Here is a 13,512-nt window from a genome sequence, read left to right as displayed (position 1 = left end):
GGAACGCAACCTTTTTTTATTGTTTTTTTTTTAAACACTGCAATCACAGCCAGTATGTATTGGCACATTTTTTGCTGTGTCACTCCTCCTTTGAGGGGACTGGCTGTTGTGAATTGCCTCCCGAATGGAAATGTAGCTTTGTCTATTAAATGTGGCTTAATGAAGTCAATTTAAGTACTGATGGGAAACGCTGTTCATGTCACTTTGACTTCGTTGTGCCGTGAAAAGAAATCCTGCCGTCTCATGCTCAGTCTCTGTATTTTTTTCCAAACATATATATATATACTCTGTTTAAGTCACATCGCATCGCATCTTTAATGTTAAATAACGTGCATCACAGCGTAATTATTAAACAGCTACTGCTTTATTCATGTGCTGCCGTCACGCAGACCAAACATGTGTTCCACTGAGAAATACAACAATTTAGCATCAGCACCCCGGAGCCATGACAAACCCAGATGACCACGGACAGTCGCCTTGCTTATTCATGCGTCTTCCTCAAATATAGAAAGCTGTGGAGCCACAACAGCCTCCATTATCTGCCTCATCCACACACACACACACTCGCTGCATCCAGCACTTTCACCGCTCCTTACTTCTTATATAACTCCTCTGACATCATGCTTCCTCGTGCTATAACCCATGTGTGACAAGTGCTCACCTCCTAGTCAGTGCACCATGCAAACACACACACACAGAGATGCATCAAGGACACAAAAACTAGTACGCACGTTGAGCTATAATATATAAATTAGAAGAAATAACAATTTTGTGAGCAGATATAAGGAGCAAACATTAACAGTAATGTAGAAGGCACAGGGGTTCGTAAAAGCAGCTTTAAGATCCAACACATATTACACGTCATCCAAAACGACAGCACGGATGAATACGCAAACGCTCACTTGTTACATTAGAACATGTGCACACAAACATATGACGAGCCGGTGCAGAGTTTCCTTTTTACTCGCCTGTGCAAGATATCCAGAAGTGCCCAATTACGAACGGATCAATTAAGCCGATGACACGCAATAACCCAGCATCCTCTGGAGGACGTGCAGACTCTCGGATCAAAACCGGTCCCTGCACAGGTGGATTCCTTCCTCGGCGGCATGCGTACGCACGCTCTCTAAAGCCCCTCTTCTCTGCATTTGGGAGACTACGCGAGGAGTGTTGTGGGTGTGCGAGAGCGTGAGGGAGAGTGAGAGTGGGCAGCGGCAGAGTGTGCGCAGCAGTGGAGGGAACAGAGAATCAGTATTCCGAACGCACAGATGGAGACAGTGTGGAGGCAGTGACGTGGCTGGAATAATCACAGGCTGGCAAAGTGTCTGAAACATCTGGGACAGAGGAAGCTTCCCCCTCTGTTTCTTTAAACACAGGGCACTTACTTGATGTAGCAGTCACGCCCCTCTCTATTGGTGCCCATGTCCCATCCATTGGGGGGTCCCTGTGAAGCACTCCAGGTCCCTGAAGGGGGCGGCCAGCCTGAGGATTTGGTCCTGTGGCTGCAGGGGAAGAAAGGGATGAGTGATTTAGCATAGATCATAGATCTGCATAACACGTGTCAAGCTCTGAGGTTACATGACACATCAGTTAATCCAACTCTTAAATAACTCAAATTTGATATATTTGTCGGAGTTATTTCAGTCACAATAGAAGATAAACGCGTCCTGGAGTGATTCAACCCAAGTGATAAGAGTTCGTCGGATCCCAGGGTGATAAATAGTGCTCCGTAGCCACAGTTCACTCTGTGAATACAAATTGAATTAATTATGTAAGCTAATCACACAAGCAGAGTTGTCATGCCTCACTCTTGTGCTTTGAGAGGCATGAAATTGGTTTCATTTCTAGACGTCAGCATATTCTTTTATAAAAGGAGCCCAGAGGAGTTTTTCTTATGAAACGGTTATTCGATTTTGCTCAATGCCGAGACGAAGTTTATCAGAGAAAAGAGCTATAACCATCGTTCACAAAAACACTTAACTGCAGTCTATTGTATGACAGGCCGCGTCTGTCTGAATCTAAAAATGAAGTGACATTTTCCGATTGTACCAACAAAACACAATGGTTCGCAGCCTTTTCCCTCGCCTGCTACAAGTTGGCAGAGTGCAGGTATTCTGGAGGAACTGTAATTGGTTTGAATGTCATCATGTTGTCTCTTTTTTGTCTTGTCTTCCCTTTATCTCTTTGTGGCTGCACGCTGGTGACGCTATGAAAGCGGTGGCAGTAAGTTGTGTCACTTCAAAGGCTTGTCTGCCGTGGAACAGGGCTCTTCGCATTCATTATTCAAAGCTCCTCTTTCTCTCCCTCTAAATGTTTCCCCAGTGACTGTACCGGTGGTAATAAATTGTCTCTGCAGGAGAGGGTGTGCTGCTGTGGGCGTGTCCGTCCGTCCGTCTGCACGGGGTCGCACGTGCCCCACTTCATGAGAAAATAGTGCCAACTCTTCAACACGATGTATACGCTGAGAGAGATTTTTCTTTTTTTCAGTACAAAAGTGAGTCATTTTGTGACAACCTACGCTGAAGTGTATTCCGGGGTCGCTCCAATGAATCAACATAACACACCCAAGTGCCACTGGATGCATTAAATCATAACTAATTCATAAATGAACGTGTACTACGGCTGAAAATGTTATTTTGTGCGCAGCATTTGAAGTGAGTGAGCTCTGAACACAGGAAGCAATCTTTTGTTCTTCCCCCAAATACAATAGTGTGTTTGGGGGATATTAGTGTTTCCACATGGATATGGATTTATTTGACCTACAGTACATTAGCTGGGCGCGGGGCCTCGGCCGTGTATATATAGAACACGTTTCCTGCAGCTCAAATGATGTGTGGACACAGCTGGATACTGTCTGACATTTTTTTTTAGGGGGTTTCACCTCATTGATGAGTCCTATACCCTCCCGATTCAGCCTCTGGGATAAAGCTTACAGCCGTGTTAACAGTCTTTGATGTCGCGGATTTACACGTTTCAGTCAAAGGATGTGAAGTTTAAAAGCTCAAAGAACTGTTGAATATGAATAGTATTCTGAAATGACAGTATTTCTGCAGGATTACACCTTTTATACCTTTTGGCAAATGGCATTCCTGCAAAGGTCTGCAACATAATGAAGCATAAGTGTACTTACATTCTCAGACGCCGTGCCTTCGAAATAGCTGAAAATGTCCGCAAAATCCATTTTATGTCCCTCAGCCACAATGTGTCTATATAAGTGGCCCAGTCATAGATATTGTGATCTTTGATTTCTTTTGTCCGCAGGCGGGAGGGAGGCGCATTATGCCGTTGAGTCGCAGCACTCCAGCTTACAGAGCTTGCTGAAAAGGCTCAGACCGGTGGACAGTGAAACTGATCTTCCTCGGCTCGCATTAATAAATGATGGCTGCACGGTCACATCGGACTAAGTAATCGAGCGCCAAGTGGGCAAGCCTTGCTGCACAATTCATGAACAGTTACCCAAGAGTCAGAGGGAAGGGCAATTAGAAGAAGAAGTTGGACGCAAATGTAATTCCTCTCGGGACACATTGCACTAAAAGTACAACATGCATCTTCTTTATGTGTTTGAATTACACCCAAAACTTACCTAAACATAATCTTTAACGTCTTAAAATAATACAAATAAAGTCAAAATGACTTGAAAGTTCATACATTTATAAATCAAACAAACAATAAAGTACATTGCAACTGCATGGATGTCCAAGCCTTTGCATTAAAAGCAACTTACATCAAGGTTGTCTCATCTAAATTGGAACACAATGTTATTCAAAGACTTCATGTGCTTGTGTTTTGATATTTTTTATTAATATGAACAGTGAAGTCTGTCATTCAACTATCAGTAAGTATGAGCACGATATGAGCCTCATTGTTCTGTGTGTGAGACGGGGGGAAAGATCACTTTTCAAGCCTTCATAAAACTTGCATGACCGATGTGATCCTTGGTTTATCACAGTCGTTCACTTTCGCTTTCGTCTCTCTGAACACAAGGTAGATGGGAAGGAGCATCCCGGTGTGTTCTGAAGGCTGAAAACGTATAATGTAGGAAGTAACTATGCATTATAAACAAGCCACGGCTAAGAAGCGCACATTCCAGCACAGACACTCGTTTGAATAATTTACACTGACAATCTCCGTGAGGGTTGGCTATATGAAACCTCCGTCTGCCTGCCATTACGCATCTCCAGAATAAAACACGTGTCATTTTTCATGAGCTATGCACAAAGTCATTTCCCCGGAGAAAAGTTTGCGTGTCACCGACTCCCATTAGCATGTGGTAGCCACGTTTGACTGACATTTACACGCTCGTCGCCAGAGGACCGAGCTCTGCGTTTCTCTATCGATTCGCACGGATTTCCCAGCATGCAACAGGTCCAGACCGGTTCGGAGAGCCATGTTAATTGAAACGTGCCTTTTCATATGCCATCATCAATCACAAGTCACATTATTCTCTTCTCGTGCTGCCAGTTTTGTGTGTGTGTGTGATTGAATACACGGATCCAGTCTCATAGGATCGAACGCATTAACACGCTATTTTATGTTTGAGCAACATTCAGCAGTTTGACACAGAAATTCAAAGATAGAATCACTCAAATCTTTGTGAATTTCTTGAATCCATGCTGTGGATGCACTGTATGTTGACGCTCCTCATAGACAGGGAGGGTTTCATGTGTGACTTCAGCTACATGGCGAGAAAGGCTGTGAGTTAAACGGAGACATTTATGCAGAGATAGACCGCTAATGTGATTCTGTTTGGATAAGAAACCTGTGGATGCTAGACAGCAGATGAGATGACCATCTCCTGGGAGTGAGCAGAGCAGAACAGTGCCCAGACAGAGAGGAACCTCTCTGATTAAAGACCCTATTCCTCTACTCCTTTTTTTTTTTTTTTTTAGGCTGGCTCCATCCAAACGTACTGCCTTTTGTTTCAGGAAATATCCGCCCTTCGTTTGACTCCTTCCACCGCCGCCTCGGCTCTAATTCTTTGGTCAATAAGGCAGCGCGGTAGAACGTGATCCAATCTGCTATTTATATTGTGCACTGCTATTTACACCTAGCTGTTAGTGATTTCAAAAATACTGCTGACACTTTATTCACACAAAATTGCTCAATTATCCACGTATACATCACTGTTTTCTTTTTCTTCAGAGAAAGGAAACACTGTGTTTTCCTGATATTTCCAAGAAACAATTCACAGCCGTAACTACAATTATTACCAGCACTGAGTCTATTTTCCCCTGTTATTCCAACTGAATATTGCATTTCTGTGTTTGTCTTTGGAAGCACTGATATTGTTGCCATGGGCAACTGCACTATCCTGAGCAGCTCTCCGGTGCCTCTATATAGAAAGGGTTTTGGTTAGTTAATCTCCTCTGGGTGGGAATAAAACAGCATCTGGGAAACTGGCCACCCACTATGATCCTCCTGTTGTTTTACAGTGAGTGAGTTAACCTTACAGTCTGTGTCGTTTACCTGCTAAACGGCAAAGCACCATATAGCCCGCTGCAACACATTGAATACAAATTATCATTAGACCACATGGATAGACAAGAAAACTGACGCAAGACATCTGTGTTTTCATGATTATTTCATTTTCTCCAGGCCTCCTTTGCTCCGCAGTAATATGTAAAACCTCAACCAAATATAGTGATGAACTTCCCCTGCAGGCACTTAACTAGACCTGGATTCTCCTTCACCTCATTGTGCTACGCTCGCTGCTTTTATGCTAAAAGCTCTAAAGGACAGAAGAAAATAAATGGTTGCCTGAAACGTCGTTCATCAGCCAGCTGGCTCCCATTCCTGACCCTGAGCCATTTTTGATCTACTCTTTTTCTTCTTCCTGAGAGCTCCTGATGTGTAGAGCTAAGAATGACAGATCTTTCAGTCTTTGTGTACTCTGATGAACATTTAGGCTAATCAATTTGTGTCCAGACCAGTGATTTCCTGTGCAAAAAAAAAAGTTTGCAGTGAAAACATGTCGAACAATGGCATGCAAAAAGGAATGAAAGCCAGGAATGAAGTCACACAGTTCAACTGAATTACTGTTCTACTACATTATTTATGATGAGGCAATTCCATCCAGGAAAAAAACAGTTTCCACTCACAAGCTTTATCTTTTACAAGATAATGTACAAGTATGACTAAGAGGCTGGCATCCAACACAATAAAAAATTAATCCAGAGCTTTTTTTGGAATGCATGCTTAGCGATCACCAACACATTTCAGCAAACCCTAAATCAACACAACCGGTTACATTTAATAGAGCTGCTTTCACAACTTTGGTCAAATGGCTCAAATTTGCTTTTTTAGACACGAGAATAGAGAGGGCGCACGTTCGTTATCGTTCCACAAAAGAACGGAAGACACATGAAACCGTTTGCTAGATTCAAACACAACAAATGATGAAGAACATGAAAGCGAGAGCACGCTTTGGTTTCTGACAACAGACACGTCTGGGGGCGTTGCGAGGCAGGAGGAAGAGACAAAACGTTCCCTTTCGTGGACATCTCTAAATACATACAGCGGGTTTCTCTGAAGCTTTAGCAAAACAGCGTCCTGCTGACTTGAATTCTTGCTGGGAGCTGAGAGGGAGACAACAACAACAACAAAAAAATGCCGTAGCAGTGCCTCATAATTAGGGACGGCATCGTGTGGCATTATTAACGGTGACAGGAGTCAGTGACGTTGGAAATCCACTGGGAGACGCATCATAAATGCTAATAATCTGAAGGAAAGTCCCTGCTACATGCCTGCCTTACTGCAGGAATGTTAAACAAAAAGGAGAAGCTGTGATCTGCAGAAAATAAATAAATGCTGAAGAGGAGGAGGAGGAGGAGGAGGAGGAGGAGGAGGGGGAATTATTATGCTTCAATGCTGCAGTAAATTGCTGTAATTATTTGTCTTTCATAAAAACTCGTGAAAAAAAAAAATGGCAATGCAGTCTGCCGGTGACTCATACGTTAAATGAAACGCACTGAATGTACGTCCTTGTGACACATGCAGGTTCTGATGTATCCCATGTATGATCAGCTGTTCTCAGCACCAGTGGTCTGTAGAGTGTTTCTGGTGAGGCCAAATCCCCCAGGATTACTGTCCACTGGGGCAGATCAACTCAATCTAGCAGGCCCATGGGTGCATAAGGTTAGATGTCTGCCCTGGAAATGAATGAATTCCTAGAGACTTATAGTTTAATGTATACAGCCACTTGCCATCATTGTAATAAATAAATAAATAGATTAAAAAGCCCTTTTATAGTCCTTTCTTACAGTGAAAATTGCCATAAGTATAAGAATCTAAAATACTTTTTTTAATATTTTGTTGTTTTTATTGTAAAAATTAATTTTTCAACTCCTCAACGTCATCTATAAGTGTTCATCCTCCTGTTCGACCATAGGTATGTCAACTTTATCATTACATTTCCACAGTTATTCAATAATTCTAATGAAAAAAAAATCAGATGAACGATTGTAAAGAATTATTCTACCAATGTATGATATTTGAAAAGGACTTCAAACTCTACTGTGAATTGGTAATCATTACCTGTGGCCCTTTCACCAAAACTACACTTTATCTTCGTGGAGTTTTGGTGTCATGACGTCGCATAAAGCAACAAACCAGGACTACTGTCTGCAGTATAAGAAATCCAACTTAGATACAGACAGTTTAGATTCACCCACTGCATCCGCTTCTGCATTCACCCCCTCCCTCCCATCTCCTGCACTTGCTCATTCCCTTCACATCATACATGACTGCACAACTTGCTCCCTCGAGCAATCGATAACTCAGCATTTTTAATCACCCCCCCCGTTCCACATGTGATCCCCGTGGCTCTAAAAACAGTGTACGGACACAGCAAACGCCACCTGAACGGCCCGGGCACATGCACAAACACACGGCGGCATCCGTCGGACTCACCCTGACAGCTTTGGCATCTTCACAAAGCTGAACACATCCATGTGTGCTGCAGACTGCAGTCAAAGCTACAAATGTACCATCTACTTCACTCTGGCTCCATTGTCCCACACTGTCTTTGGCAGCGGGGGGAATAAATAATTCAGGAGAGAGAGAGAGAGAGAGAGAGAAAAAAAAAAAGTGGAGCTTCCACAAGTCAGGTGGAGAGATTAGTCCTGTTGTCTGGGCTTCTGCATGGCTGAGTGATTGCTGTGTCCTCGCCTCAGCAGCACACAAATCCACAGCCCATCGAAAAGGATCTGGCAGAGCAGCTTCCCCTGGTTAGATCCTTCAAAGCATGCCTCTGTTAGCTGCGCTAAGCCACCTTCATTTAATTTCCATCGCGGTGGAAATGATGTGCGGGAGCCGCGCAGTAACAACAGCTTTGGAGGGAGGCAGAGAGGAGAGCCAGGAGCAGGGAGAGGGAGGGAGGGACAGGGGTGGCGGTGGTGGTGGTGGGAGATGAGAGTGGAAGAGAGAGGAATGTGAGAGGGTGTCGAGTATGTGGACGGTGGCGAGGGCCACGAGAATTACTACCAAAGGAACCAGCCAGCTTCCAAAGAGGCTAGCCTCGTCAATCCTCCAACCACGTGGCGTTTTCCAGAAAGCAGGAGAAGGCTGACAACGTCGAGAGAGATGACATGACAGAGACACGCTGTGCTCATAACGTGAGAGCAGCTGGAGAGACAGGAGGACCCAATGTGCCCCCCCGTCGCCCAGCTGAGGTCTCTGCCTCACAGCTGCACATTAGGATGCCCCTACTGTACACCGCGTTCGTTTTGACCTTTCAAAACACTTCAGCTGCTAAATGCTTTCCCTCAATGAGGCCATTCACGAGAGGCCTGCAAACATTTTAGCAACACCAAACACCAACAAACACGTCGCTGATGCAACATTTTAAAAAAGAAGAATGGAATTCCATCGTAGATGATAGGATTTGTGTGATGAATCAACGTCCAGAGGGGAGAAGATGAGGGCTGTTGTGATTCATAGGGCTTCAAATAGTCCGCTTAAAAGATGCTTCATGAATCTAATTTCCTCAGCGACATATATGTTTTTTTTTTAATCGAAATGCATCTCCCATAAATCTTTCTCCATCTAATTCAACACGCAGGGCGATTTCAATGTGATGGCGCTTCCTATTTGGTGTCAGGGCTGCTTGTAAACTGATAAATGCGCAGGAGATGTTCTGGCAATTTTAAACCGGGTGTAATTCCACAAAAGGAGGAACTCCCAAATTTCAGCCCCATCTCCAGAAGAAGAATCACCGCGTGTCTTTTATCTCGGAGCGGAAGAATCGGCCTTCATAAATCAAACACCACAGACGAGGCACCTCTGTCGAAAACCACCAAGAGCCAATTAGCATTGTCTCTGATCCATGGAGGTTTGATACTTCTTCATGTGGATCAGACAGATTTGATTAAAAAAAAGGAACTTCTCACAGTAATACAGAGAATTTTCCTTTTTTATGCTGCTCTTTGATGAGCCTACAGAAACACACAGCTAGCCAAAGCTGTTTGAATACAGCTATTTACTCTCACCAATAAATATAGCTCAAAATGTAAGTAAAACATTCATTCAAATTCAAAATAATTTAACTTTAAAAGGGGAAAAGGAGATATTCTTCTTCCTATTTATATTCAGAGTGGATCTCTGTTGGGGCTTTGATAGAATAATAAACACTAATCAATAAAAGTGTCAGGTAGTGATGGATAAATAAATACGAATACGTAGATTACAAACACTCGTTGAGGAATACAAGCTACGATTTGTTACTGCTTCCACGCTCGAGTAGAAACCCATCCTATATTAAAATGCCACAACTCGTAAGGCTCTGCAGGGTGAGTCAATGTGCCTTTGCTGAGAGTGATACATGCAATAAAGAATGTTGTCACTTCCACTCAGGCTCACATTTGTTTGCCGCGATAGAAAAGATGCGACTGGATGGGGGAAAAAAGGTGAAGCTCTCGATCCCCTCGGACACCTCGGAATGGACTAATTTCATCGAGAAAAAAAAAAAGAAGTCAGCAAATTATTATGTTATAATAACACATTGTGAAAGTCAACAGTTACGCTGATGATGCATCTGTGGAAGGGGACAGTGGAGTATCAAGGATGCGCTGATGAGCAAAGAGAACGTAGGAATTTTCTTCAAACTCATCCCGTGCTGGAGGATTGATGGACTCAGCGTATTCTGGACAGTTATGTTTGTCCATTTGGGCTGGCGGCCCAGAGGCCAACATGACTGGCAGAGGATATTAGGGTCAGACAGAAGCGTGATCTAAGGAGACTAAGGCCGAAGCTTTGACCGATAAAACCCAGCTGCCCCGCTGATCCCTAACTCTCCTCTCTCTCTCTCAAATTCCTCTTAAAAACAGCTGATTTCAGTCATTCTGGCACACTCGGCCACTTTAAACCCAGCGGTGCTCAAATTCTGCAAGTGCTGCCGTTGGATCACGTTGCTCGCCCTGTAAAAAGCACAAATAAGCAGAGCAGGACCACTTTGCATAAAGTGCTAACCGTGCTGGACAGCGAGGAGCATAACATGTACACTCAGCGCTCTAAAGGCAAGCATGGAAAACAGCCCACATGTTGGGACTGTGAGATCATGTTTTCATGTTAAGTGTTGCACTGCGGATTGAGCGGGCATTACAGACGTGAGTGTGCAGTGCGGCGATGCAACTTTGTAGCTTTTTACTGCCCTCTGATCCCAACTTAGCATTAGTGGTCCCTGGACCTCAACCAGGGCAAACTGCCCTCAGAAACCTCACTTAACTGCGTCATCCACAGCGGGGTATTTTTTATTTTTTGTGTGTGTTTGTGAACATGACGAACCACCTCGATACCTCAACTTTTCCGATCTGCTAGCGCGACGCCGATTATGCCTGTGGATGATTTATTCTGTGAATTAAACAGCCTTTAGTGGAGAGTTTAAAGATCCCAACGCCGCCTTCCCATGAATATTCAGCGCTGTGACTAATTGGGATGAGAAGTGAAGTGTTACCTGAGTTATGCTATGCTTAAAAGATTACGGCTTGCCGGTTTCTCCACACCTGCGCATGGCGTTCAAAAGTGATCCTGGGAAGGCTGCATCAAACGACATGACGGGGATGCGGACCAAGATGCACCACAACTGCGCGGTTAAGGTGCTGATTATGAAACGTGTTCGCGTGGGTCACCGGCAGGTCACCTTTGGTGCATTCAGCCAGCCATTCATCTCCTTCATTCCCTTATCCTGCTCAGGGTCACTGTGGGCTGAAGTCTCTCCCAGCATGCACTGGGCAGGCGGCCAGGTACACCGCGGACATTAGTCAGTCCATAACAGCTCTATAAACTGTTCTCATTTTGTTAGAATGCTTATGGAGGTTATAGGGCTGCAAATAACGATCATGTTCATTATTGATTAATCTGCTGTTTAATTACACTTCTTATGCATTAAGAATTTGTTGGCAACCGAACAGGATTTTGCATTCTGGTTTGTAGTCCGAGGAGTCTTGACCAATCCCGTTCGAGCAGGCTTTGAATGCAGGTTAACAGTCCGAGGCGGAGTGCGACCCTGGAAACCAGAGGCTATCGTTTGATGATGACATAGCTTTTTATTGGCTTAAAATCAGCCTGTAAACTGGCAACTTGTGAAACGATGCGGTCGCGCACGTCGCCTCAAACTCTAGTCTCGCATCTAAAGTGGCTAATTGGACTGTAAACAATGAGCAGCAGACAGGAAAGGCTTTGCCCTATAGCCCCAGAGGCTCCTCTTTTGTCTGACCGCTGATGGGTTCAGAGATGAATAAATCAATAAATCGTTAAAAAAGCATGAGGAATGTCCCTCCCGGTTTGATAGAGGATGTCCGGCCAACAGGCCCAAACTGAGAGATATTCGATTCATAATGACATAAATTGGAGAAAAGCAGAGATTTGGTTGAAACAACAAATGCTTGAAATGATTAAAACAATATATCAATGCGCAAAAAAGTCACTATTCTTCTGACTACTAACATCTTGAATTACTTGGGATACGTTTACTCAGAATACACTCATCTAGGCCATCGTCACAGCAGACACTGACTAATTCTACTAATTATATGTGAGCATGCGCAGTAACAAGAGCGTTGAACTGACATCTAAATGGAATGCAGCCGCCGACCATTATTGATTACAGGTGTGTTTTTCCTGCTCTGACATGTCAAAATGTGGCTGTGCAATAAGGCCTTAACCATACATCCCTCTCAGTATGCTACTGTCACTCAGGTATGAAGACACAAAAACACCAATTATTTTGAAGAGGGCTGCGAATCTCAAAGAAAAAAAGCCTTGCCGATCCCACAGGAACACATCATTACTGCCATGCAGAGACACATAAATGTGGAAAAACCCCACGACCGTCGGTCACAACAACAAACTTTGGTTTCCTAAAGCATTAACCAATCATTAATCCCCATCAAAATGGCCGATGATAGGCTGACGTGAATGAGGTGAACTGGTCTCATGCTCTTCACAATCAACACTTCACGTGCAATAACTACTATCAGAGATAAGACAGTCAATCAGCTCTGACTGACAATGAAAGGAAGCATAGATCACGAATCCACCGCACACTACTCACTGAATGACAGTGAAGACGCCGAGTTCATTGTCGTCCGGGTCCATTGATGATGACGGGTCTTAAATGCGGCAGGCTACTTGTTTCTGTCTCTCCTGTCCAGGCCTTTCACCCCTCTCTCACTGATGCGTGCCTCTCCTCCCGGCTCTTTAACTTTCCCCCTGCTTGATTTGGACTTTCCATAGGCAACTGAGCTCGTCTGACTAAGCCATTCGGTTATGATTACATACAGTGGCCCTGTTGAAGAGAGTGGCCGGTACCCTGGGGGAGGAGAGCGAGCTCGTCGCCTCTGCCTCAGTAATGAAATAACATCACATTCCGGGCCAGTGCATCAGAAAACACAGAAGGATCAATGCTGAACAGCTGGACTCCGCTGGGTTGCTGTGCTGGTTTACGGCTGCCTCGACGAGCAGAGGCTCTCGCGGAAAACATGTTTCTGTTCGGGTGAAACTCACCTGCGGTGTTTTCATATTTTCATATTTCATATTTCATGGTCAATAGAGATAAAACAGAAAAAGCGCGTTCCCGGCTGAAACAAACATCGGGAGCTTTTATCTCGACGGTATTATTTACAACATTTCAGCACACGACCAAATTGCAGTATCTGGAATATTAATCTGATCCCGGTACGATGCATTTGGAAATGCCATGTGTTTTATCATCCACGGAGAGCTTAAAAATTAAGCTTCAACCGTAATCCAAACTCTATCACTATCTGCCTGCCAACTGTCACCCTTAACAGAGCCAGACCTAAATCCTCTATAAACCACAGAATTAGACCTTAACCTAAATGTTATACAGTAGCATCAGGTATTATTTTAATATGAATGTTTTCAGTTAATTTTGCATCTACTGGCATATATTCATCATATATCATTCTGTATATTTTCATCTTATAAATGCAGTATATTGAATATTTTACCAGGTTTTCTTTAATGTTTGTTTTTGAGGGCATCCTCCCACGAAGC

General features: G+C 43.9%; 1 protein-coding gene across 4 annotated transcripts in view; it reads right to left on the bottom strand.

The window, feature by feature from the left end:
- LOC311021548 (FERM and PDZ domain-containing protein 4-like) overlaps positions 1-12,703 on the bottom strand; it is a 29,665-nt gene extending 16,962 nt beyond the window's left edge. The window contains exons 1-2 of one of the 4 annotated variants that reach the window (XM_084022151.1): positions 12,548-12,703; positions 1,386-1,502 (exon numbers count right to left, since the gene is read on the bottom strand). In XM_084022151.1, coding sequence (XP_083878277.1) covers positions 1,386-1,502; positions 12,548-12,591 — 161 coding nt within the window. In that variant the 5' untranslated portion in view covers positions 12,592-12,703. Of the gene's footprint in view, positions 1-1,385; positions 1,503-7,908; positions 8,350-12,547 lie in introns of those variants that run through there. The other 3 variants (XM_084022153.1, XM_084022152.1, XM_084022154.1) reach the window with 3 other exon arrangements.
- Positions 12,704-13,512: the final 809 nt, after the last annotated feature.

Source organism: Eutrigla gurnardus, assembly GCF_963514095.1.
Source record: "Eutrigla gurnardus genome assembly, chromosome: 12".
Taxonomy (NCBI): domain Eukaryota; kingdom Metazoa; phylum Chordata; class Actinopteri; order Perciformes; family Triglidae; genus Eutrigla; species Eutrigla gurnardus.
Note: the sequence above shows the minus strand (reverse complement) of the source record. Positions and strands in the feature narration are given on the sequence as shown.